Source organism: Euleptes europaea, chromosome 7 (assembly GCF_029931775.1).
Source record: "Euleptes europaea isolate rEulEur1 chromosome 7, rEulEur1.hap1, whole genome shotgun sequence".
Taxonomy (NCBI): Eukaryota; Metazoa; Chordata; class Lepidosauria; order Squamata; family Sphaerodactylidae; genus Euleptes; species Euleptes europaea.
The window spans coordinates 35,543,266-35,568,160 of record NC_079318.1 but is presented as its reverse complement, the minus strand read 5'-3'; the positions used below and the strand labels follow the sequence as shown (position 1 = coordinate 35,568,160).

The following is a 24,895-nucleotide window of genomic DNA, read 5'->3' as shown; positions in this document are numbered from 1 at the left end:
CTTCCCTGGAGGTTTTTAAGCAGAGGCTAGATGGCCATCTGTCAGCAATGCTGATTCTATGAACTTAGGCAGTTCATGAGAGGGAGGGTATTTTCCCATCTTCTGGGCATGGAGTAGGGGGTCACTGGGTGTGTGTGGGGAGGTAGTTGTGAATTTCCTGCATTGTGCAGGTGGTTGGACTAGATGGCCCTGGTGGTCCCTTCCAACTCTATGATTCTATGACCTTTCATGTAAGGTGAGCTTAGAACAATATTCCCATAATAATAATTCTTCCACTACAGCAGCTGCTGCCTAACTTGCACAGGGACATAGAGATTCACCAGCACGCTACAAAGAGTGTGAGATTTTTAATGCAAAGCCTCTGAGGACCAGTGACCAGTCAAAGGAAGGAGATGACATGTTTATACGAGGCTGGGGGAGTTGAGATTCCATGGACAATATGTGGACATGTTTTAAAAGAATTCCAGATAAATGTACAAAGCTGCCTTAAGCCATTACTCCCTCTTGCTCATTGTATACCCAACTATGACACTGCAGGGTCTCCAGCAGAGATCTTTCCAGCCCTGCTTCCTGATTCTTTTGAACTAGAGATAACAAAGAACAGAACCTGGGATCTTATGGACGCAAAGTATATACTCTACAATTGGCCCTTCCCAGGAATAGACAGAGGTCAGCCACTCACAGCAATGTCTGACAGAGCTGCCAAAAGAGAGTGCTCAATCAGGGGTTAGTGGACATGTGTAGGAGCTACCTGAAGATCCAGGATTACCTAGTCATACCACTCATTCCAAGTTCTGAAACTGACTAGAGTGACTTTGGATACTTGCCCAGGTCTGGGCGCTTTTCTGCTGTGCTGGTACCCTTTTCAGCCTCCTCACAGCAACTTCTGAAATCCAGCGATGTTTACTTCTGCTTGTCTTGATATCCATATTGGATGCTGGTTTTTCCTTCTACAGGTGTTGCAACTGGTATCCTCCAGGAGCAGTTCTTGTTCATAGACAAACCAGCCTTTTCTTCCTGCAGAACCTTTTCTCCTGTGACACTGCAGTCCATAAGTTCAGGTCCCAGCATCAAGCTTTGTTGGGTTTCTGGCCTCTTCTCTTCCCTTTCACTGCATTAATACATAAACTGACGTTGGTGCTTCACTTAACAGGTATTATTACTTAAGACATGTACTCTGCTAACATAGTACATTGTGGTTTCTTCAACGGAACTGTGGGACTTCTGTGATCAGATGAGTGTCTCTGACACAGGAAACAGCTAAATTCAGTTCTGCATGGAATACGTTTTGTTCTAGAATCCCTGTCAGGCCTCTGTATTTTAGACTGACAAAACAAGAGTGTATTCTCAGAATCTCTGAACTGTTAAAGCACAACTAACCTGTGTTAGGCGACCCAGAGTTTGTACGCTTGCACACAAAAAGAAGCAAAATCATTCCTTTGAGGTCACACCTTAATGTGAAAATATGCCTTCTTTAATCTGTACGAATTATTACCTTGAATCTTATTGAGATTAGGCTTCAAGGGTTTATATAAGACATGATAACCGTTAATTCTGTTCGCTACTAGATGCTGCCTAACATACTTTTAAATATTATGAAAGCTACCTAAAATGGCTATTCCCTTTCTAAATGTTAAGCTGATCTATTCTGCTTTTGTAATGTTTAATTATTTGCTTCTTGATGTATGCCAAGAAACTATTAACCTAGGTCTGAACAGCTATTTCGTTTCCTGGAAGTTATTTCACAGAGAATTCAAGAGACAAAAAAAGAGCACTTGAACATTACAAAACCAACCCAGTGTGACATTATGGGGTGCGTCATATGTTACATTTATATTGAGCAAGATCACTTCCAAGTATTAATTTTTAAGGGGCATCCGTCAAATTTTACATGTATGTACCCTTTGCACATGACTGAGAAGAATTATCACTGGTCCTAAGTTAGTGCCTTTCTGATGAAGTACTTTGTGTAACTCTAAAGTGTGCAAAAGACACCAGCTGATGGTATCAACTGATATTCTCTGCCTGTTTTGCCATCCATCACACAGATCATACTGGCAAAGCATCTGGGTTGTTATCTGACCCTGGATTCTTTTTCTGACTTGTTGTTCTCCTTTTGGTTGATGTGCCGCCTTGGGTGAAACACAAGCCTCCCTTCAAGTCACCATTTGAGAACTCTGAAGAGTAAAAGGGTTTATGGTTTCTTACTTCTCCATTTCTTGTATCTACACAGGAGCTAAGGTTCAGTGATGCATTTTATTCCCCCTTTTTCCATGGTAAAATGGCTTTTATTTAGAGCTTGGACCCTTTGCTTTAGCAGATTAGTTATATGTGGGAAAGCTGCTTACGTGGTTTATTACCCTAATCGTCCATCACCATTCATCCCCACTGGCATTTCCCATCATTCACTGCAGGCTAAATTCTAACTATAATCTCTGGTCTTCCTTTTTCTCCTTGGTACAAAGCTCCTTGGCCCTTGATGATTCCTTTGCATGTTATAATCCATTGCCCAGTTGGAACTGGATAACAGGAGCTTACGCTCTGTTCCCTTGCATTTAATTAATCTTATAGAGCTACAGCCGAGGAACCCCAGCACAGTTTGCTTGCTGAAGTAAGCAAAGCTTATTTGTAAAACAAAATCTTGCCTGCCGGGCTGTTCCTTAATGCCAACTGCTGCCCTCCAGCTGAGGAAAAGCAGAATCGTGGCTCGATTCGTTCAGACCACAAATTCCTTGGGGCAGGAACTGCATCACTGAGCATATTGTTAAGGTTTCCTAGCATATGCTGAACTTTATGCCAGAGGAGAGGCTCTTCAGTTTCCTGAGTCTTTTTCCATTCTCTTTCTTAGTATGAGTGACTACCAAAAAAATACCAAGTCAAGTGGGTCAGGGCACTTGCTGCTCCTGGTGGCTGCTAGTGTCCCATTTTGGGTGACCACGCTTTAACCATATGCAATGGGCATCTTATAATCTACTAACCAAGTGTGGGCCATTCTGCAGTTCGGGGCCACAATGACAGAAAACAGTTCTGAAAACTTGGGGGACACACCCTAGGTTTACAGAAAAAACCTGAAAATGTTTTTAAAAATACATTGTGGAGTTTAACACCCCCACCCCCCAAAACCAAACCAGTGTCTGCCTATGACCAGACAATGCACCTCCCTACTCCTCTGTTGGCAGGGAGATCCGTGGTGGCGATGGCGGCAGGAGTTTAGAGTTGCACCAGGCCTGATGGCATAGGCTGGGGGCTGTGCCCGGCGGCAGAGGCTATGGTAGAGGTGGCTAGTGAGCCGCAGCAGCCCCAGCTGTGGTGGTGATGGGAGTTGGGTATCTGTGCTGGGCCTGGAGGTGGTGATGTAGGGGGAGCTAAAATGGGGGTCAGGGATCTTCCCTCTTGTATCTTCCCTCTTGTGTATGTATAATATTCCAATGCTATGTTGCTATTTGCATGCTTCAACAGCACTGAAAGATGGCGGAATGATGGCAATAGAAGCTGTATCTATGCAGTGAGCCACCCAAGGAGACCGTGTGTACCCAATGCCGCCGCTGGGCTGCTTGCTGATTGACAAGGCCTGGCACTATCATGTGTTCAATTGAGCTGCAAAGTCCTGTTATTCCACCAAAGGATGTTTTCCCAAGATCTATAATCCCTTATTGGCTTTAGTTAGATCACTTGATCTCTTAGAACAAAATTCCCTGACCTTTGGATTCCATGTGATCGGTCCCCATTCCTTTGCTTCTTTTGTTACAGAACCCAGCCTGCCAGCCTGCCCCCAGCAGATTTAAGCAGCCAGGAGGGAGAAGGGTCATACGAGCAGATAGTAGGCGTCAAACTTCTAAGAATCCTGTCCACATCCTGTGACTGAAGTAATATAGAGTCCAATCTGGAACACATGTAAGATATTTCGTTTAGCAAAATGATTGTAGTGGGTTGCAGAGAAGTCCACTCCTCCTGTAGGCCAGAACCCAATATGTCTCTGACCACCTGGAAGAGTTCCACAGTTTTACACTATATAAATGCAATGGTGGCAGAGAAATAGTGTTTCTTTGCTGCCATCTCCGCCACAGAGTAGCTGTAGCCTGTGCCTTCTAGGATTTGTCTTGAATCTCCACTGCTGCTCTAGCCATCTCCCTTGTCTTTTCATCATCTGCAGCCCTTCAGTGTGGTTGTAGTGGTTAGGAGTGGTTTGATTCCCCACTCCTCCCATGAGCAGTAGACTCTAATCTGATGAACCGGGTTGGTTTCCCCACACCTCCACATTAAGCCAGCTGGGTGACCTTGGGCTAGTCACAGTTCTCTCAGAACTCCCTCAGCCCCACCTATCTCACAAGTTGTCTGTTGTGAGCAGAGGAAGGGAAGGAGATTGTAAACCAGTCTGATTCTCCTAAAAAGGTAGAGAAAGTTGGCGTATGAAAACCAACTCTTCTCCTCATTAAACCAAGAGGCTGCCTGGGCTCTTAGGCCTGACAGAGGGCACCTGGGAGTGATTGTGTCAGTTGTCCAGGTTATTCCTAATTCCACAGGTCAACCATGGCATTGACAGGAGCACCAATCATTGCAACAGGAAAAATAGCCCGATGTCATCTGAAAACCAGTTGGATTCATCAGGCTATGGTGGCGGATGATATTAATCTACTCTCCCACCTCTGCATAGCCTTGGTATCCCTGTAAGTCTAAACCCCAGCAGGTAGTGATCTGTCCATGACAAGGGGGCCATTTCAATACCCACCCCCCGCTTCAGTTTGCCTTGTTCCTGCCCAGAACAGAACTCCAGCTCAAGAGTGTGACATACACAATGTGTGGCGCCTGTTATTACCTGAGGCAGGCCCATGGTTGTCATATAGAACATGTAATCCTGAGCTACTGTTGACAAGGTAATCTCAGCATGGATGTTGAAGTTCCCCAAAGCCAACAGCCTAGGAGTCTTCAATGCCACCTCTGAGATTACCTCCACCAGCTCAGGCAGGGAGGTGGTTGGGCAGCAGGGTGGGAGGTACACCAACAGAACCCCAACCCAACAATGGCCCATGGCACAATTATTCCACAGAGGTCATCTTCAAGCATAAATCCCCAGATACATGCATAGGCCAACTGTACTAGGTGTCCCTGAAAATATTTTGAGGTAGGATGAGAGCCCCGTTGCGCAGAGTGGTAAGCTGCAGTGCTGCAGTCAAAAGCTCTGCTCACGACCGGAGTTCGATCCCAACGGAAGTCGGTTTCAGGTAGCTGGCTCAAGGTTGACTTCGCCTTCCATTCTTACGAGGTCGGTCAAATGAGTACCCAGCTTGCTGGGGGTAAAGGGAAGATGACTGGGGAAAGCACTGGCAAACCACACCGTAAACAAAGTCTGCCTAGTAAATGTCGGGATGTGACGTCATCCCATGGGTCAGGAATGACCTGGTGCTTGTACAGAGGGGACCTTTACCTTACCTTTTTAGGATGAGAGCAGTGAAACACAGCCATATACAAACAAATTTGATTTTTTTTTTTTTGTACACCCACAGGGCTCATAAGCATGAAGAAAAATGTGAATAAGAAACCTCTAAAAATCACCTGCTGAAATTAGTATGCTCATTGCTCTACAGGAGGCACGGAATATGAGGGAAGCCGAATGTCAAGTAAAGGGGAAAGGAAAAAAAGAATGGATATGGGGAGGGCTACTTATTCATTTGGGGGGAAGAACCTATAAAACAGTGCCTTGGAGAGAGAAATGTGGGTCAAGGAGAAAAACTGCTAAACTTTCCTGCTCTTCAGCAATTCCTCAGAGGCTACCAACTTGTATGATTCCATAGTGGCCATAGACAGTCCTTTTAAGGAAGGGTGCTACAGGCATGCACTGTGGATTGCAGATTGTGACACAATAAACGGGTTAAATGAGGCATGGCTGAAGAGATGTAATCCTTCAACAGGGTATAAGAACCCAGTGGAATTGTTGTATATCTACTTAAGAGTGGACAAAAAAACGGACTATGTTACGTTTATTGTGATTAATTCCTCATGTTTCAGCACTGAACTCTGGTATTCAACATAACCCCTGGCTCTAAGCCCTGGCCTTCTCGTTTCTAATTGCACTGTGACATAAATGTTCCTCCGCAGTTACTCTGCCAGAGAAACAGCACCTCACCTTACGCCTATGCTGGGGGAAGTCTGGCTTAGAACACAAGAGCCTAAGAAAGGCCATGCTGGATCTAGGGTTGCCAGGTCCCTCTTCGCCACTGGCGGGAGGTTTTTGGGGTGGAGCCTGAGGAGGGAGGGGTTTGGGGAGGGGAGGAACTTCAATGCCATAAAGTCCAATGGCCAAAGCAGCCATTTTCTCCAGGTGAACTGATCTCTATTGGCTGGAGATCAGTTGTAATAGCAGGAGATTTCCAGCTACTACCTGGAGGTTGGCATCGCTAGCTGGATCAGACCAAGGCCCACCAAGTCCTGCAGTCTGTTCACACAGTGGCCAACCAGGTGCCTCTAGGAAGGACACTATTGAGCTAAGAAGGAATTTATCCTCATTATAAATGGACTTATAGTAGTTGGTTTGATTGAACTGTGGACAATTTTATCAAGTATTCTTAGAATGGCAATGCCGTAATAAAAATCTGTTCTGTTTGTAATGCCCAGATATAAGGGCTGGTTTAGAACACTATGTATTCATACGCACACACATGGAAGCTTTGGGAAGTTGGCATCCGGGAGCCATGAACCAACAAATCATGCTCTCTGTGCTTGGTATGGCCTTTCACCAGTAGAGAGCTCTGAATTACCTTCATCCTTAGGAATGTGTTTTGTAGTTACTAAGATCACGAGACCTAGAACTTGCTTAGAAACGGCCTTCGGCCAATATCTATGGCTATGCTAATTAGAGTGAAGTAGACACTTAATGTGCATTGGTGCTTTTGTGTATCAATCTGCTTGTCAGCAGCCATGGGCCTGCCCCATGCGAATGCATAAATGATACTGACTTTCCTTTGTTTCTCTGGTGAGTAACTCTGCATCTTATTTGTGGGTTATTTCACCCCAGGGTCTCTGTTTAGCTAAATAAAGAACTGTTGCTTATTAACCTCCTAGTTGTCTTCATTGGACTCTATAAGACAACCAGGGCACTTCATGTTCTGACTGAACTGATTAGTTGATGGACTTTTTGTCAGTAGCATGATTGTAATATAGGTTACTTTGTATAGGGTAGCTATTTGTATTTTTGTAGTGTTGAGTTATTAATGTGGAATTGCACTTTTGGTTTATTACACTATTGTATGACATCATAGTCGTTGTTAATGCTGTCCTGTTTGCGTAGTACTACCTGGAGGTTGGCAACCCTAGCTGGATCAGACCAAGGCCCACCAAGTCCTGCAGTCTGTTCACACAGTGGCCAACCAGGTGCCTCTAGTAAGCCCACAAACAACACAACTGTGGCAGCATTATCCTACCTGTGTTCCACAGCACCTAATACAATAGGCATGCTCCTCTAGTCCTAGAGGACCATGGAGGTCCATGCAGGCAATGAGACTGGATATACCCGTCCCCCCATGACTTGTGGTCCAATAGCACAGACGCAAGGCCCTGCTCTGGCCCTCTTCAGGGCTCAGCTGTCAGCCCTCCTTTGAGCGTAGGGTTGCCAGGTCCCTCTTCGCCACCGGCGGGAGGTTTTTGGGGTGGAGTCTGAGGAGGGCAGAGTTTGGGGAGGGGAGGGACTTCAATGCCATAGAGTCCAATGGCCAAAGCGGCCATTTTTCTCCAGGCGAGCTGATCTCCATCGGCTGGAGATCAGTTGTAATAGCAGGAGATCAGCTGCCACCACCTGGAGGGTGTTGTACAAAGTCAGTATGGAGTCTGGAGGCTTGGCTTCCTGTCCTGAAAACCTCCAGACTAACAAAGACTACAGTCCACAATAGCCATGCAGATTAGCTTTGGATTTCACACATTAACAGATCACTTCAGGATACAATGGTTCCATATTAACATACCACACCCTCATTAGCACATTATCTTGATACTTTTTGCAGGACATTGGTTAGCACATTACCTTTGATACTTTTCTGCAAGACAATGATTCAGCTCAACCCAACCCCTTTCTGACTATATGTTACTCTTCCTACACACTTGACACTGAGAGGCACTGTCCTTCAGGGTTACTCCTCTGAAGATGCCGGCCACAGCTGTGGGCGAAACGTCAGGAAAGAAAATGCCAAGACCACGGTCACACAGCCCGGATAACCTACAGGAAAGAACATACCAAGACCACGCTCACACAGCCCCGACAGCCTACAAGAACCATTGCCATAAATTGTTGAGTCGTTGCTGCTGCACAGCATGTTTTTAATGTTTTCACACCAGTTTGGTTGAAGTGCCAATAAAACAAATAGAGGTTTAATATGAGCGACCGTTTACTTTTTATTCCCGGGAACGGGCGTCGTAGGGGCCCCAGCACGCTGCTTTGCCCAGGGCCCCACGATGCGGTGAAGACGGCCCTGCAAGGGGGCCGGCAGGGAGAGGGCGAGCAGGGGAGGCGGCTCGGGCAGGTGGCGGAGGCTGCAGTGCCGGGCCGTCGCCCTAGGAACCGGCGCGGCGCCCAACAAAGCCGGGTCCCTTCCTCCCGAGCGGGGAGGAGGGCGGAGCCTCCCCCCCCCACCCCCCACCCCCCAGCAACCATGCACCGGGCGCTGCTGCTGCTGCTGCTGCTGCAGCCGGAGCCGCGGGGCCAGTAGGGAGAGGCGCGGCGGCCGGAGGAGCAGCCTGCAGCTGCCCGGGGAAGGCGGGCGGAGCAGGTGCAGCAATAGGAGGGCGCCGGGGAAGAAGGGGGGGAAAGACCCCGGCGCGGATCGGCAGGCGGAGGGGCCCGGCAGCCCGTCGTCGTCGTCCCCCCCCCCCACGCTTCCCCGGCGGAGCCCTGTCGGCTCTCGTTTGCTCTTCGCCCCGGTTCCCAGGAGGGATCCTGCGCTGCTCTGGATCGGCAGCTCTCCTGCGCGGCGTGTCGGGTCGCCCCGGCTGTTCGCCTGCCTGCCTGCCTGCCTGCGCTGCACCCTTGCCCTCCGTTCATAGCCACCCCGGTCTGGTCCTGGCCGCGTGCTGCTTTCAGCCGGCCTGCGCTGTGCCCACGGCTCTCGGCAGGCTTTAATCTGGATTGGCACAGAATTTACCTGCGTCGGTGGGAAGTCCCTAAGCGGATACGGCTCGCGCAATACTGAAAGCAGCGCTAAGGAGCACCTACTTGAATCGCACCGTTCATCGTCGTGGCTTAATCCGAATTGCACGTCCAGCGGTGATATCGACACCCACGGCCTCCGCAGCTTTCTTTGCACTGGATTGCACCACCGTGGCTTCGCTGAGCTGGACACGACTCTGTTTTTCTCTCTCCTGATCTGAATTTCAAAGTAACCCCTGCTTTGCTTTGGATTGCACAGTATTGGGCTGCACAAATCCGGATTCGCGCAGCAGCTCCTGTAAATATAGCTGCGGAGTGTTTGGTCCCTTACAAAGATGTTGCCAGGATCTATCCAGATCTCTGGGGAGACTTTATCCAGCGCTGAGATTCGGGATATTTGTGAGAGCCTGCGGGAGAACTCCATCAAACTGCTTTCGCTCCGGGGTTGCCAGCTTTCTGACCGAGATTTCGGTCGCATCTGCAGGGGGGTAGCAGAGTCCCACTCCTTGGCTCAACTCAATCTTAACTTGGGCATCGTCTCTAACATCAACCGGGTCAAGCAGTTGGCAGAAGCTCTGAAGACCAATCGCTCTGTCCAGTCTTTGTTGTGAGTAGTAACGCCACTAACTAGTGATACGCTAGGTATCTGGAGTACGCTAGGGAAATCCGTGGTGATGGGTTTACAACATTATTTGGTATATAGTTCACTTACGCCTATAACACCTTGGAAACATTCGTTTTGCTCATATAGCTGGGTTCAGTGGTGTTTTCCCTCAACCTTGCCACAAAAAAGGTTTTAAAAGGCCAAAGTGGTGCTTCTAATCCAAAACAACTGTGACAGACTATAAAATAATTCACCAAAATAATTCACAGATCAATATTGAAGTATGAGTTATTCCATAAATCTGCTTCTGATAAAGTAGGAAGTACTGTAGTTAGCTGTTTGCCCTGACCTGGATGGCCCAGGCTAGCCTGATCTTGTCAGATCTCACAAGCTAAGCAGGGTCAGCCCTGGTTAGTATTTGGATGGGAGACCACCAAGGAATACCAGGGTTGCTGTGCTGAGGAGGGCACTGGCAAACCACCTCTGTGTAGTCTCTTGTCATGAAAACCCCCAAAAGGGCTTGCCATAAGTCAGCTGTGACTTGATGGCACTTCACTGTTTATGTAGCTTGTTGTTACGTAGACCAAAGGGAAAGTAAATTGTGTTAGAAGCGCTTGAGGATGTGTGTCCTAAAATGTGAAGTAATCATTTTGATCTTTGCCTTCTATTATGATTTGTTAGTTCAACCATAAATTTGCTGCCAAAAAGGTTTTGATCAAATACGCTCTGTGTAAATTCTGCTCCCACCGCTCCATGGATTCTGCCCCAGTTGTGTCTTGTAGCTACTCAAGTGCTTATGCCTTATCTCTCTGGATATTACTGCACCTTAAAGCTGGACTAGCCTTCTTATCATATATATATATATATGATACTTTGCTTTTTGTCAGGTTAGAGGGGAGGAGATAGCTGTGTATCTGAGTAACCTTCTTAGCCTCGTGAAGCCAGAAGACTAAGCAAACGAATACATCGTGGTCTAAGCTTTGCAGTCCCGAACTTTCCAAGGAGAATAGTTCTAGTAGTGTTGTGTGTCTTATTAAATGGGCTTTGGCTTCTCACAAAACCTTAGATACACTATATGCGTTGGTCTTGAAAGGGCCATGGGACATGTAGTTTTCTCTTATCCCTGTAAGCAGACAAAGGGCATTTCTGCATAATCTTATTGCTGTGGTTCAGCTTCTAAACTGTATTGTTTTATCCCCAAAAAGTGGCAGAATGTGATTGATTCCATTTCCCACACACACTCAGCCCAGCCTGCTTCTGACATAGTGGCAAATTCCTATCTCTCTGTGGTTTTCTTCTCTGCTTTAAGGACTCTTCATTCAAATAGCCAATATATGCAGTTTTGCTCCATTTTAGCCTGGTATTAATCATTCTCTATCTTCTTCACACCCTTTCTTGATTCTTGTTTAAGTTGAATGACCTCAGCAGCAACCTGAACCTAAAGGAAGGGGTTTGTAATTCCAGATATTTCTATCCACACAGCCTCCACGGGAGTCCCCTGACAGATGCTGGCCTGTCTCTCCTCAACCCAGCACTCTCCACTCATCCCTCACTAGTGGCCTTGGATTTGGGAGACTGCATGCTAGGTGATGAAGGTATCAACTTGATCTGTGGGCTTCTCCCTCCTGACGGCGCCAAGTCCGGTGAGTAAGACAGGAAGGGTGGAGGTTTCGAGATGGCTCTGGACTTCATATGTGCTTCAGACCTTTGCTTAGATCAGATGGTTCTCTTTTTTTATATAGAATTGCCAACCTCCAGGTAGTAGATGGAGATCTCCTCTATTACAACTGATCTCCAGCTGATAGAGATCAGTTCACCTGGAGAAAATTGCTTTGGCAATTGGACTTTATGGCATTGAAGTCCCTCCCCAAACCACACCCTCCTCAGGCTCTGCCCCAAAAACCTCCCGCCGATGCGAAGTGGGACCTGGCAACCCTATTTTTTTAGCAGAGCATAAAGAGTATTTTCTGGAGAAACTATCACCCGAATGGTTATTCTGCTGGCTGAGGACTGGGTCCCACACAGTGCAATTCTATGCAGAGTTACTCCAGTCTAAGCGCATTGATTTCTGCATAGAATCGTACTGACAGAGAGCTGAGAATGAGATTGTACTGAGAAAAGAATTAAGCATTGCCTTATGATGGAATTCACCAATGCCCTTTCCCACAAATGCAACATGGTGGAAAATGCCATCAAGTTGCTGCCGACTGACCCTGTCAAGGGTCATTTGCTATTGCCTGCATCTGTGTAGCAACCCTGGACTTAGTAATAATTTGTATTTTTGTAACTTACAGTTGATAAAATGATATAAAAGGCAGGCAAGTACCTAGCACACTCTACTCTGTTCAAAATACCCTTTGCTGTAATGTCACCCATTGGTGCCATTCAGGAATATCACTGCATGTTCTTTTGCTGAAGCAATACTCCTGTGTACATTTCAAGACAAAAGTGTTTTGAGTGAATATTGGAGAAAAAGCGGTATGGATCACAGACACTCTGGCTGTGACTGGACATAAAGAGCACATCTTCCAAAAACCTGTTTCACCCACAATTGTGCCTTGATGCCCTCCAAGTAATCCATGGCTGGCCCCAGGCATGGGAGAGCTCATATTTGAGAGCTCATATTTCATCCTTTCCCATTCTTGATTTACTTACTATTTTCAGTTCACATCCCACTAGGATTGCAAGGGCAAAATCTACAACGTGTGCGTGTTCCATGGTGTTTGAGACTTCAGGGCTTTGAACGAAGACCATCTGTTTAGAAGAAACATTGTGCCCCTCTGCCTGCTCCTGTCTAGTCATCCTCTTCCCTCAAAGAGGTTTTCTCTCTTGCTCCTTCCATTTCTTTCTTCCTTAAGTTAGCACCTATTCCTTTTATTGCTATATTTGTGGTAGGTGCGCATCCACTAGGGAAAGGGAAAAGATAACCATGTTCAGCTTGCAAAAATGGCATCAGGCAGTAATCCATCAGAAAGCTGTTTATATAATGACTAGGCAAACATTCTACTATACCTATAGCAGTGTGGGATGTTACTAAGTATTATGATCTCCCTGTTTGCTGTGGTTAGAACCCATTCACACAATATTATGTTTGTCTTCACAATCGGTCCCAACTGTTATCACAAACATGCACATAGGCAAACGTAATGTATGAACCAAGCAGTTAGCAGCAGTTTCTTTGATTGCCAGAGCTGGGGGAAATGTTATGATGGAAACTGGAAAAAAATAGCCAATTCTGAGAGTTTACAAGAATAACCACCCTTTTTTTTTCACACAGTCAGGGCGTCTAAAGGATTGGAAATGGCCAATCCTACCATTAGACAAGAGGAAGGACACCTCAGCTGGCACATTTACAATCCTAATGGTCAATTATTCTTATTATATTTTCTCCACCGTTTAGACTGTTAATTTGTCCACCAAAATGCTTAGGTCATCTCTGCTCTTAAAAACTGCTGAATTCATTTACTTTACTTCTGTCTTTAGTGCTTCAGGAACAAAAATAGGTCAATATATTGTTGTAGGAACAGTTCTGTAAACAAAAGAATTCCATTCTCTTACTGGGCTGGTTGAACTAAAGAATGGTCAAAATGTGTTAAGGGATTACTCAGTCAGCATTGGGTGCGTTTGAGAACAAGTTATAATACACACTGGTGATTATAATCCATATCCACATCTTCCACTGGTAAAGACTAACAGCTTTACTGAAGCATAAACTTTCACGGGCTAGCGTCAACTTCATCAGATAGATGAAGAGAATTCTCATTCAGCACATTACATACGCACTCAAAAAGGGGGAAATGTGAACTGTGGGTTAACAGGTCATGAAAGGAAAGAGATAGTTGGTGACATGCGACTGCTTTGTCTATTTACTTCATTTATACCACTGGTTCCCAACCAGGGGTCCATGGACCCCCAGGGGTCCACGAGAACTAAATTAAGGCCCGCGAAACAAAGTTATAAACCCATAATAAATTAATATTTTCAATTACAAGTTCTCTATTATAAAAATATATATTCAAATATTATTCTAAATTTAATGTTTAACTAACAGTTATGATTAAAGTTTATTTTCAAATTCTCAGAATTTTTATTTTGAACCTTGGGGTCCCTGCACCGAACAAAAAAGTCCTAGTGGTCCCTGGTCAAAAAAAGGTTGGGAACCACTGATTTATACCATCTTTCCCCCAAATGGGGATCTAAAACGTGTACATCATTCTCCTTTCCTCCATATTATGCTCCCAGCCACCACCTTCTGAGGTGTGGGTGTGGGGAGGGAGAGGAGAGAGGGGGAGAGAGAGAGGGAGGGAGAGAGAAAGGGAGGGAGGGAGAGGAGAGGGAGGGGGGAGAGAGAGGGGCTCAAGGTCACCCAGCAAGCTTCCATGGCAGAGTGGAGATTCAAACCTGGTTGTTCCAGATGCTAGTCTGACACTCTAACCACTGTACCACACCGGCTCTCAGTGGTCTCTAGCCCATTAAATGTTATGTTTTAATAACTCTGTTAGTTTTTAAGATACCACAACTCCCACTTTTATTTGCTGTAACAGACTAACATAGCCACCCCTCTAGCATTTGTAACCCACATGTGATTCTGGAGGCAGGATGAGGCAGTGCATACTTTCCATTGATCAGTCCTGAACGAGAGGGAGACCGTATGACTCCTGTCCTCTAGGCTCACTTGGCTTCTCTGTTACACCTAGGTTTGAAGGAGCTGACCCTCAGTGCCAATCCTGGTATCACAGCGAAAGGATGGGGCCGCCTGGCTATTGCAGTGGCTCACAGTTCCCAGGTGCGAGTGTTGAACTTGGACTACAACCCCCTGGGTGAGAGAAATGCAGTCACATTTTTCTCCCTCCTTTTATTTCCTAATGGGTTTTTGTTGCATGGATGCCAGAGGCTGCACGGACAACAGATCCAGCCAGTTTAGCTAAACATTTTCCCTGGAGCTCTGACTCTCCTCCATAGGCCTAAACTGCGGGGCATTATTTCTGCAGGGCTGAGGGCCAAACTAGATGGCTGCCATGAGGCTGTGGCCATTTTAAAGTCATTTTAAAATGCCACAAGGGCCCAATCCTGATTGGGCACGCACCACTCAATTCTCCTCACCTGAGCCTTTTCCAGTGCCTGAGCAGCCATGGGGAGGTGCAGCCATTTCCGATCGTAATAAGATGGAGGGGCGCGGGGAGGCAGCTGAGCATGTCAGCCTGCTGGGGAGCATTTTTAAATGACTTTCAAAGGCGGCAGCGTCTTCGTGGTGGTCATGAGGACACTGTCACATCTAGTTTGATCCTGAGGTAAGTTAGTCCTGCTTAGATCTGCCAATGTAGCATTTGGGCTGAAACCATGTTTTCACCGTAAAAAAAAAAAAAAAAAAAGACTCTCTAAAGAATAGTTCACTGCAGAGCCCTGTCATTTAAAACATAAAGGAAAACAGGCATTTGTTGTAGCCCTAGAATATGGAAGAATATGAGACAAAGGTCCACCATGTTTTAAAAGGGAAGTGACTGGCTACCAGTTGTGCTCAGTAGAAGGAGTTGCTTGAAGACTAAAGGACATTTGACTGGGAACCGTGAGGATCGTGAGCAGCTCCTCCTCTTTGCAAACATGGTAGTGCCTTTGTTTTGGCCATTTCCTTTCCTCTCCCGTCCACAGCCCTGTAGGCGTCCCGGTCATTGAGCTTGGTAGCCATAACGTGCTCCTTCCCCCATCTTCAAAATACAGCGGAGAGCAGAGGAGCTCCAGAAGGGGTTGCTATGGAAACTGGCCCTCTCTGCAGCTGCGCTGCTGGAGCAGAATTGGCAGCTGGAGAGACAGAGGCGAGACCAGGCAGCTCTCCTCTCCCCATCCCGCCTCAGGCGGACAAACGCAAGCAGCACCTCGGCACACCCCACCTGCCTGTGCCCTTTCGCTGGGTGGGGCATTTCTTTGCTCTGCTTCTCCTCTTGTCAAGTCTTACCTTGTGAAAGGAGAGGTGCCAAAGCTTCAGCCTGCTGGAAGCTGTGCCTCCTGGCCCAGAAGGCTTGCCCCCTCGCTTAAGATGAGGCAGCCCGTGTTTGCTCTGCAAAGTGAAGGGGAAACATTCTGCGGGCATGCAGGTGGGTGGCTTTGATTTCTCAACCAGCCCGTAGCCAGGAGAAAATGTGGACAAATGAATAAAGTTCCCCCCCCTTTTTTTTTTGAAGAAAAAGTACTGCACCTTTACCTTGTAGAAATTCAAGGCACACTTCACAAGCAAGAACAGTGATGAGAGAAGAAGAGTTGGTTTTTATATGCCGACTTTCTCTACCACTTAAGGGAGACTGAAACCTTCCCCTCCCCACAACAGACACCTGGTGAGGTAGGTGAGGCTTAGAGAGCTGTGACTAGCCCAAGGTCACCCAGCTGGCTTCGTGTGCAGGAGTGGGGAAACCAACCCAGTTCACCAGATTAGCGTCTGCTGCTCCCATGGAGGAGTGGGGAATCAAACCCGGTTCTCCAGATCAGCCTCCACCACTCCAAACCACTGCTCTTAACCGCTACACCATGCTGACTCTCTGCTAAAGGCAAAGATGGCAGCCTAGCAGAAAGCCAGTCACTAAAGTTTTGGCTGCTGTGCTGACCTCTATATTCTGCAGCCTGAAGTGGGTATGTGGCGCATGGCCTGCAGGAGATTTGCTGACCTCTCCTGGCTTTCTGCTCCCCAGGTGACCAGATAGCGGGGATGCTGGCAGTTTCTGTGGCATCCAGCCGCACCTTAGAGGTTCTGGACTTGGAAGGAACAGGACTTACCAACCAATCAGCCTTGGTAAGGGGAGCGTGGCTCTTTGTTGCTTTCGTTTCCACGTCCAGGTCATATAAGTCAGAATACTAGTTTGGCAAGGGACCTGTGCTTCTTCCGATTGGCTTGGATCAAGCATAGCATTTCCAAAGATGTATGGGCTTCATCCATGAAGCGTGATTTTTGTAGATTCCTCTCCCCTGGCAATCCAAAATGCACAGCCACATCCTGTTCCTGTGTGTGTGGGTCCCTTCTCCCACAGAAAAATAAATTCAGGGAGCATTTCAGGCTGCTGCAGGAGTGGGGAAGTACAAACATTGTACTGAAACATTGTGCTTCATCTAACTTACTATATATACAATGTTTGTGTTAGGATCAGAAAGATTTCCCTGCTGAGATTTTTGGATTGAGCTTCTCCTTCTGTTGAAATGCCAGAAATTGCTGCAACCACAGAGGAATAAGGCATTAGTCAAGGGCCCTGCTGTTAAAAGGGCTAAGAATATTTTCTCTAGTGTGGTGGATACACAGATGTGCCCTTATTGCTCAGAGTTCAGTTCTCACGCCTGCATAGGACTGACACAAATTTATACACACACACCTCATAGAAAGTTGTTTGTCCTAAGACCTCTCTGGCATCTTGGACCTCAGAGGCCTCTTGCCGTGTGCCCCATTAACTGGTCTGGTGAGAGCCTGGAGGTTTCAGCTAGTGCACGTGCCAATGTAGGGCAGCGTAAGAACAGCCTCTTTAAGTGCTCTTCTCTTTTGTCTGGCACGGAAACACTCAGTCCCCATCGTCTATTTCCAGCCAAGTTTTTAATTTCTTCTGCTTGGTTTCATTCCACAAATTCAATCCAATTCTGAGGTGACATTTGGTACTTATAAGTTGACCTTCAGAAATGGGAAATGAATGTTGATATTATTTATCCTATTAATTTTTTCAGACATAACCTGTTGGCAAGTAAAAACAGAGGTCATAGGTGACACAAATATCTTTTTTTTAATTAGTTAATAGGAACATAGATCTTTTTGGTGGAGCCAAGCAGACCAGTTGTAAGTTTGCCAAAGAGAAATGATCCTAGCTCTGTAATAGCTTTGCTTTATTGATGTTGTCTTATTGCTTTATATGATGCTGAGTGTGTTAAATGCCATCGCATTGCTTCCAGCTTATGGCAACCCTATGAATTAATGACCTCATGTGCCTCTTTTTGTCTGGCCGCTGAGCTGCTTCTACAGCTGCCTTTTGGGTCTCATTCTATTCAGATTTTACTAGACATGGTGGAAAACTACCCAACAGCCTTGCGGACACTGATCCTGGCAGAGAACAACATCAGTCCTGAACTACAGCAGCAGATCTCTGACCTTCTGTCTGAGGGTGAAGAGGAGGAGGAGAATGAGCCTCGTGAAGTAATGGCCAGAGAGAAGAACTCCTGGATCTGCCAGAGCAGTAAGACCCCTGGGGTATCATTGAGGAGGAGAGGAAACTAGGAAGGGGAGGTTGGAAAGGAAAGGGGACATTCAGGGGAAAACATAAGAACATAAGAAAGGCCATGCTGGATCAGACCAAGGCCCATCAAGTCCAGCAGTCTGTTCCCACAGTGGCCAACCAGGTGCCTCTAGGAAGCCCAAACAAGACAACCGCAACAGCATTGTCCTGCCTGTGTTCCACAGCACCTAATGTATTCGACATGCTCCTCTGATCCTGGAGAGAATAGGTATGCATCATGACCCGTATCCATTTTCACTAGTAGCTATGAATGCCCCTCTCCTCCATGAACATGTCCACTTCCCTCTTAAAGCCTTCCAAGTTGGTAGCCATCACCACATCCTGGAGCAGGAAGTTCCACAATTTAACTATGCGTTGTGTGAAGAAAGACTTCCTTTTATCTGTTTTGAATCTCTCACCCTCCAGCTTCAGCAGATGACCCCGCGTTCTAGTATTATGAGAGAGGGAGAAGAGTTTCTCCCATAGTTCAGGTTGTTGTGTGTGAGTTTTCAGCCCAGATCACAAAACTATAACTCTGCAGTAGTTATTTTGAACCCCATGGAAGACTTTTGGCTTTAAAATTTTTTAAATGCAGCTTAGTAAAAATTCAGCTTAGTAATATACTTATTTATAGTTCCCCTTCCTCCGAGGGACTTAAAGTGGAATTAAAGCTGTGGCCCTTTTAGCTCGGCATTGTCTGAACCGCAGCAGCATTCCCAGGTCCTGGGCACTGCAAGGTCTTTCCAGACCCCTACTACCTCCCAATCCTTTAAGCACTGGCAGTCTTAGCTATGGGGTGACTGCGGAAGCTGTCCCAGGCACCACACGGGGGTGGGGGAAGACTGCCACTGCCCTCCTTTGCCACTGCTGCAGCGGTACTGTGACTTGAATAGTCACCAGGGACAGAGGTTGGGGCCCCTGACCACCCTATAGCTGCCCTGGCTGCTTTTGCCTGCCCTCTGCAACCACAGTAGCAACTCAAAAAGTGAGAGACAGAGGCTGGGGGACACTCAACTGCCATGCAGGCCCTTGGCTCAGTTGCCACGAGCCTCTCTCTATACCCCAGTCCTGCCTTGTTACCCACCAAGAGGGCTGGTGCAGCCAACAGCCCTCACTTTCTGGACAGCCAGCACACCTGTCTGCAGCTGCATTGGAAGAAAGCAGCACAGGCGCATCACATGCTCCTCCTTTCCTCGCATGGCTCATACAGCAGTTGTCCACACATACTGTGTGTCACATGCTAAAGCAATCTCAGGCTTCCTCTGGAGGTGGTGATCTCTCCTTCCCTGGAGGTTTTTATGCAGAGGCTAGATGGCCACCAGTCAGCAGTGCTGATTCTATGACCTTAGGCAGATGATGAGAGGGAGGTCATCTTCTGGGCATGGAGTAGGGGATAATTGGGGGTGTGTGGGGGAGGAAATTGTGAATTTCCTGAATTGTGCAGGGGGTTGGACTAGATGACCCTGGTGGTCCCTTCCAACTCTGTGATTCTATCACAATGCACTGAGGCATGTGATGGTAAGAAGAAAGGGTGTGCATGGAGGCCATCCTTGACTTTTGCCTTTACCTGCAGACTTTACCTGCAGACGCCAGATTGAACCAGGGGTCATCTACATGTGCTCCATTACCGTGTCTGTGGCTCCTCCCCCCAAAAGATATAAACATTTCTGATGCAATCTGAAATCTTTGCTTTGACATCAGGTTCCATGACAGTGCCCAATTAACTCGGGTTGTTTTTTTAGGAACATTCTCCAGTTAATATTTAAGATAAGAATCAGTAGGGCTGATAGAACCTGCCTGGACAAAAATACGGACAGTTCCCAGTTATTTTTTTGCTGCAATAACGGCGCTTTAAAAACGGTTCAGTCATTGGTTTGAGGGAGTCAAAATAGATGTAAAATAAACATTCTTCCCATGCAACATATCCTATTTTGTAAAGTATTTATTAATCTTGTGTGCCTATCAGGTAGAGAAGTACTCTTGCTTCTATGCACCAAGCATAATAAGAAATAACCAGACAAGGTATCCCTAGAAGTCCATGCACAGAACTGAATCCAAATGTAAGATTCCCATTTACTATGGTCTTTTGGCAAAGGACAACAGGTGATACATGAATTACAAAACAGTAGGCAGCATATCCCTAAAGAAATTCTGATACTTTGATTTTGAAGCAACGGTTTCCTTGGTTACGGTGGAGGATAGACTGGTTCTTTGTATAGTCATACATAAATCGTACAGCAGCACAGTTGCCTATGGCAACAGCACATACCAGTTCCACAAAAAACAACAACCCAAAATTCTCTGTGTGGTCATGATCTGAGCACATTAACTGTTCTCTGTGAGGATGCAACATACCGAACTGTTCACCTTTCCCCACTTACTTCGCTTGAGGAGTAACTTGTTTTATGGTTCCTTTACAGCTTTGCCCTTTATAGCCCCCTGTGCTTGTGGTCTAGGGTACAGACTTCAGTTAAAACCCACTGTTATTCATTTTGCAGACTCCAGTTCCCAGATGGTCTTGGTAACATCAGGCCTTGGAGAAAGCCTACTAGCGGAAACAGAGATGTGAATAGGAAATTCCAGGTGCCTCTAATGAAATTTTTCTCCATGTATGTGCGTGTAGCCTTGTGCATTCACACAGTTGTCATGTGTGAGTGCTTTTTGTGGGTGTGTGCATTTGCAAGTGAGTGCATGTACCAGGCAAACAGATGGGTATGTGAAACCTTATACTCATACGTGCAAGCCTGCCACGCCTGCCGTGACTGCAGCTTCTCACTTTGTGAACGTCCTATTGAAATCACCTTTTAGCTCTCCCAGTGGGAACTGAACCAAGTTAATCTCTACGTAAATGTGTGTCCCACAACCTGTCAGTTGCTCGTGATTGTCCATTCACTGTATTTAAGCTCACACCACCCCTTTCTGACTGATCACTGGGGGAGGCTGTATTTATTCAGATATGTATATTTATGTATAACAGATATTCTTTTTATTGCTCGTAACAACATCTTGAATAGGATTTTATAAAGTTAACAGAAACAACACAGTTGTGGCTGAAAGTGGACCTCTCATTTCCAAGCACACGGGGTGGGGGGTGGGGAGCTTTAATGGGGAAAAGCAAGGCTGGGTCAGCTGACAACAGCCTCCTATTGAGTGTGTAGAAACTTTTTGTTTTGGGCTGTACCAATGCACTAAGAACCAACGTACTAAGAATGCAGCTTGGCATCTTCAATTGTGTCAAATTACTGAAAAGACCAGTCTCCCTTTAAAGTGAGTCGATTTGTACTACATCATAATCATCCTGCGAATCACTCTTATCAGTTCTGAAGTCCAACGAACAACTAGAACAGACAGACTGTGGCTGATATCGAGTTCCAAAATTGCAACAGGACATCAGAGGCAAAAACAGTCAAACGATTGCACAGACAGAATCCCAGCACTAAAAAACCCCTCATGTAAATATTATTTTAGGAGTAAAGTTCCCTGTACAAGCACCAGGTCATTCCTGACCCATGGGGTGACGTCACATCCCAACGTTTACTAGGCAGACTTCCGGGGTGGTTTGCCAGTGCCTTCCCCAGTCATCTTCCCTTTACCCCCAGCAAGCTGGGTACTCATTTTACCGACCTCGGAAGGGTGGAAAGCTGAGTCAACCTTGAGCCGGCTACCTGAAACAGACTTCCGTTGGGATCAACCTCAGCTCGTTAGCAGAGCTTGGACTGCAGTACTGCAGCTTACCACTCTGCACCACAGGGCTCTTGCACTAAAAAAACCCTCATGTAAATATTATATTGGTGCTCTTCAGGAGTAGGAATACTAAAATTATCTTTAAAGGATTAAGTTATCTGATGTACTGCTTAATGTTATACGTCTATCTTTAAGAGAAGAGACCCCTTAGATGAATTCCTCTACCTTATAAATACCAACAACAGATTCAGATGAAAATCATGTCATAATTAAGCCACTTTTTCATGTGTGCTGATTCAATACAGTTAAGCAGCAAGATCACTGCTCACCCCCTCCTGGAATTATTGCAAAATGTAGCGCCACTTAAGCGGCATAGTAAGTTACAGTCTGGCTGCTTCCCTGTATAGTACACCGGAGCACGACAAGACTGTCATTATGATATAAAACACTGGTGTGGCTTCACCCATAGATACTTTCTTGGTGTCAAGAACCACTGGGAGGCAGCAGTGTCCTACAGTTTCCAATAAAGATTTTCTGGCAATCACCTACTGCTCCCAATTAGTACAACAGCGCCCAACTAGGAGGGTGAATGATCACGCTACTGGTTATATTGTTAACTGTCAGTGGGGCACAACTCTTCCCGCCATTATTCTGTAAATTGTTTTTTTCATATTGGCAAATACCCAAGCGATACAACACTAATGAACAGGCCACCTAGTAGAAAGGGCTGCATTTCCCCAGGCCCCATAGCTTGAGAACTGTGATAACCCTGCAACGGAAGTGTAGTCTTTAGGGAAAGACTGCAGACTACGAGCGAGCATGAGCTGTGTACTAGTATCATGACCCTAAGAATCTCAAAACTCAACTTCCAAAAGCAGAGACATACTTTTAAAATAGTTTATTTCTGGCTTTAAAATATACATCAGTTTGAAAATCTCAGAGAGAAAAAAAACACATTAGTCACAGATTAACAGTCTTGAGTTGGGACACTGTGAAACACGGGGCAGCTGAAGAAGGCAGCTCGAGCTCCCCAAGAGAATTAATACTGCCAAAGGACAAGCAAAATACCAAGGGCTGCACCCACAGAACTCCGTAAGAACTCTGGAAGGGGGGGCTACATTTCCTGCAGGCTTCGCTACCACCCAGCCCCACATGAAATAAATGGCACACAAGAAATGCGCTCGTGAGTATTCTCCCCTCCCCTTACCAGCCTTTGAGCTCAACACGATTGAAGGCAAAGAAGAGGTCCGTGTCAAATGACACTGGCGCACCCAGGCTTCAAGCCACTCAAGGTGGCTTAGGGCCATGTCAGTTTCCAGTTGCCTTTCAATGCAGCTGTGCCGCCATCCGCAGGAGAGAGAACAGGACTCGTCAGTTCCTTCCTAACCCAGCAGCCTGCTGACAAGGGCTCACATTCTACAGGGTACGTCTAACCCAGCATTGCTTCTGCCCTGTACATACGGGAAGTCCACCAAGCAGCTCTGAAGCCTTTGCGCCTCCAACACCCCTCGCAAGAAAAGAAAACCCAGCAGGACCGGGGCAGGGAGAAATGCCAACCTGGATCCTGCCCTTCACACAGCAAAGTCTCCCTCCCCACCACCCCCACAAAATAAAATAAAATAAATTGCTGCAGTAGCAACAGTGGCTGAGCAGAACAAGCAACTGCCAGCTATAGGAGTGAGATCATTAAAGGTTAAGAATCAAGTAAGCTAAAGGAAGGGTGTCCATCTTTAGCACCAATTTATTAGCATAGCTAACCAAAAAATACTGAGTCATGTCTCTTCCCAGGATTCAGGACCCAACAGCTTGACTGGAAAAAAAGGAACGGCCCATTAACAAGGCCACATCCAGTCCGCTATGGCCAGCGAGCTTCCCGTGTGGCCGACCCTGGCGAGCTCCTGAAGGGAGAGGAACCCAGGACAGCATAAGCCCTGTAGCCTATAAAGGCTCTGGCCGCCGTCCAATGGATTTCAGAAGGTTTAGGGTGGGTTGTTGGTCCTGTGAAGCTATAAGCAGGCTTCCTCGGCAGCTTTTGGCTGCTTTGCTGGTGTTTGCAAGGGAGAGGACTCCCTCTGTAGTGAAGGAAGGCCTTACAGAGTGCTTCTCCCGTGGAAGATTATAGGTCTTCATTCAAACAGAAAGAGCTGGGCAAGGTAAATTAGGTCCAGTCGTCCAGTCACTTCACTGGTTACACCCTCTTGTGTAAAACCCAGAGGACCAGAATAAGACTAGGAAGCTTGGTCTTTCATAAGAAAAAGCCGAACACTATTAATCCTTTCCCCCACCCGCTTCAGCTGTGCACATCAGCATATGCGCACAAATGAAAAAATTCTGCAAAGGGAAATACAATACCACTGAGCACGCACAGAAGACGAACAGGAGCAACAACAACAACAAAAACCAGACCTTGGATAAGGCCTTGGGAAGGCACTCATGTAAATTTGGATCCCAGCCCGATATAGGGATGTCCATCCTCACCAGCCAGCTCCAAGAGGCAGAGAACCAGCAACTCGTTTCTGTGCCGAAGGTGGAGGAACTTTGTGGCTTGGCCAAAGAGCGAGATGACCCCCACATCTTGCACAGCTCACATAACATAAGAACATAAGAAAAGCCCTGCTGGATCAGACCAAGGCCCATCAAGTCCAGCAGTCCGTTCACACAGTGGCCAACCAGGTGCCTCTAAGAAGCCCCCAAACAAGATGACTGGGGCAGCACAGTCCTGCCTGTGTTCCACAGCACCTAATATATTCGGCATGCTCCTCTGATCCTGGAGAGAATAGGTATGCATCATGACTAGTAGCCATTTCAACTAGTAGCCATGAATACCCTTCTCCCCTATGAATATGTCCACTCCCCTCTTAAATTTAGCCTTCCAAGTTGGTAGCCATCACCACATCCCTGGGCAGGGAGTTCCACAATTTATGCGTTGTGTGAAGAAAGACTTCCTTTTATCTGTATTGAATCTCTCACCCTCCAGCTTCAGCAGATGACCCGCATTCTAGTATTATGAGAGGGAGAAAAGCTTCTCCCTGTCCACTCTCTCCAAACCACCCATAATTTTATAGACCTCTATCATGTCTCCCCTTAGCCGCCTTTTCTAGGCTAAACAGCCCTAAGTGTTTTAACCGCTCCCCATAGGACAGTTGCTCTAGTCCCCTAATCATTTTGGTTGCTTTTTTCTGCACCTTCTCAAGCTCTGTAATATCCTTTTCTAGGTGTGGAGACCAGAACTGTACA

The 24,895-nt window shown here is 46.6% G+C and overlaps 1 protein-coding gene across 1 annotated transcript; it reads left to right on the top strand.

The window, feature by feature from the left end:
* Positions 1–9,466: 9,466 nt before the first annotated feature.
* Positions 9,467–20,572, top strand: LRRC73 (leucine rich repeat containing 73). Its single transcript, XM_056852525.1, has 6 exons — positions 9,467–9,740; positions 11,220–11,380; positions 14,435–14,557; positions 16,418–16,518; positions 17,752–17,935; positions 20,473–20,572. Exons 1-6 carry the CDS (start codon positions 9,469–9,471, stop codon positions 20,541–20,543), a joined length of 912 nt encoding a protein of 303 aa, XP_056708503.1. The 5' UTR covers positions 9,467–9,468; the 3' UTR covers positions 20,544–20,572.
* The last annotated feature ends 4,323 nt before the right edge of the window (positions 20,573–24,895 follow it).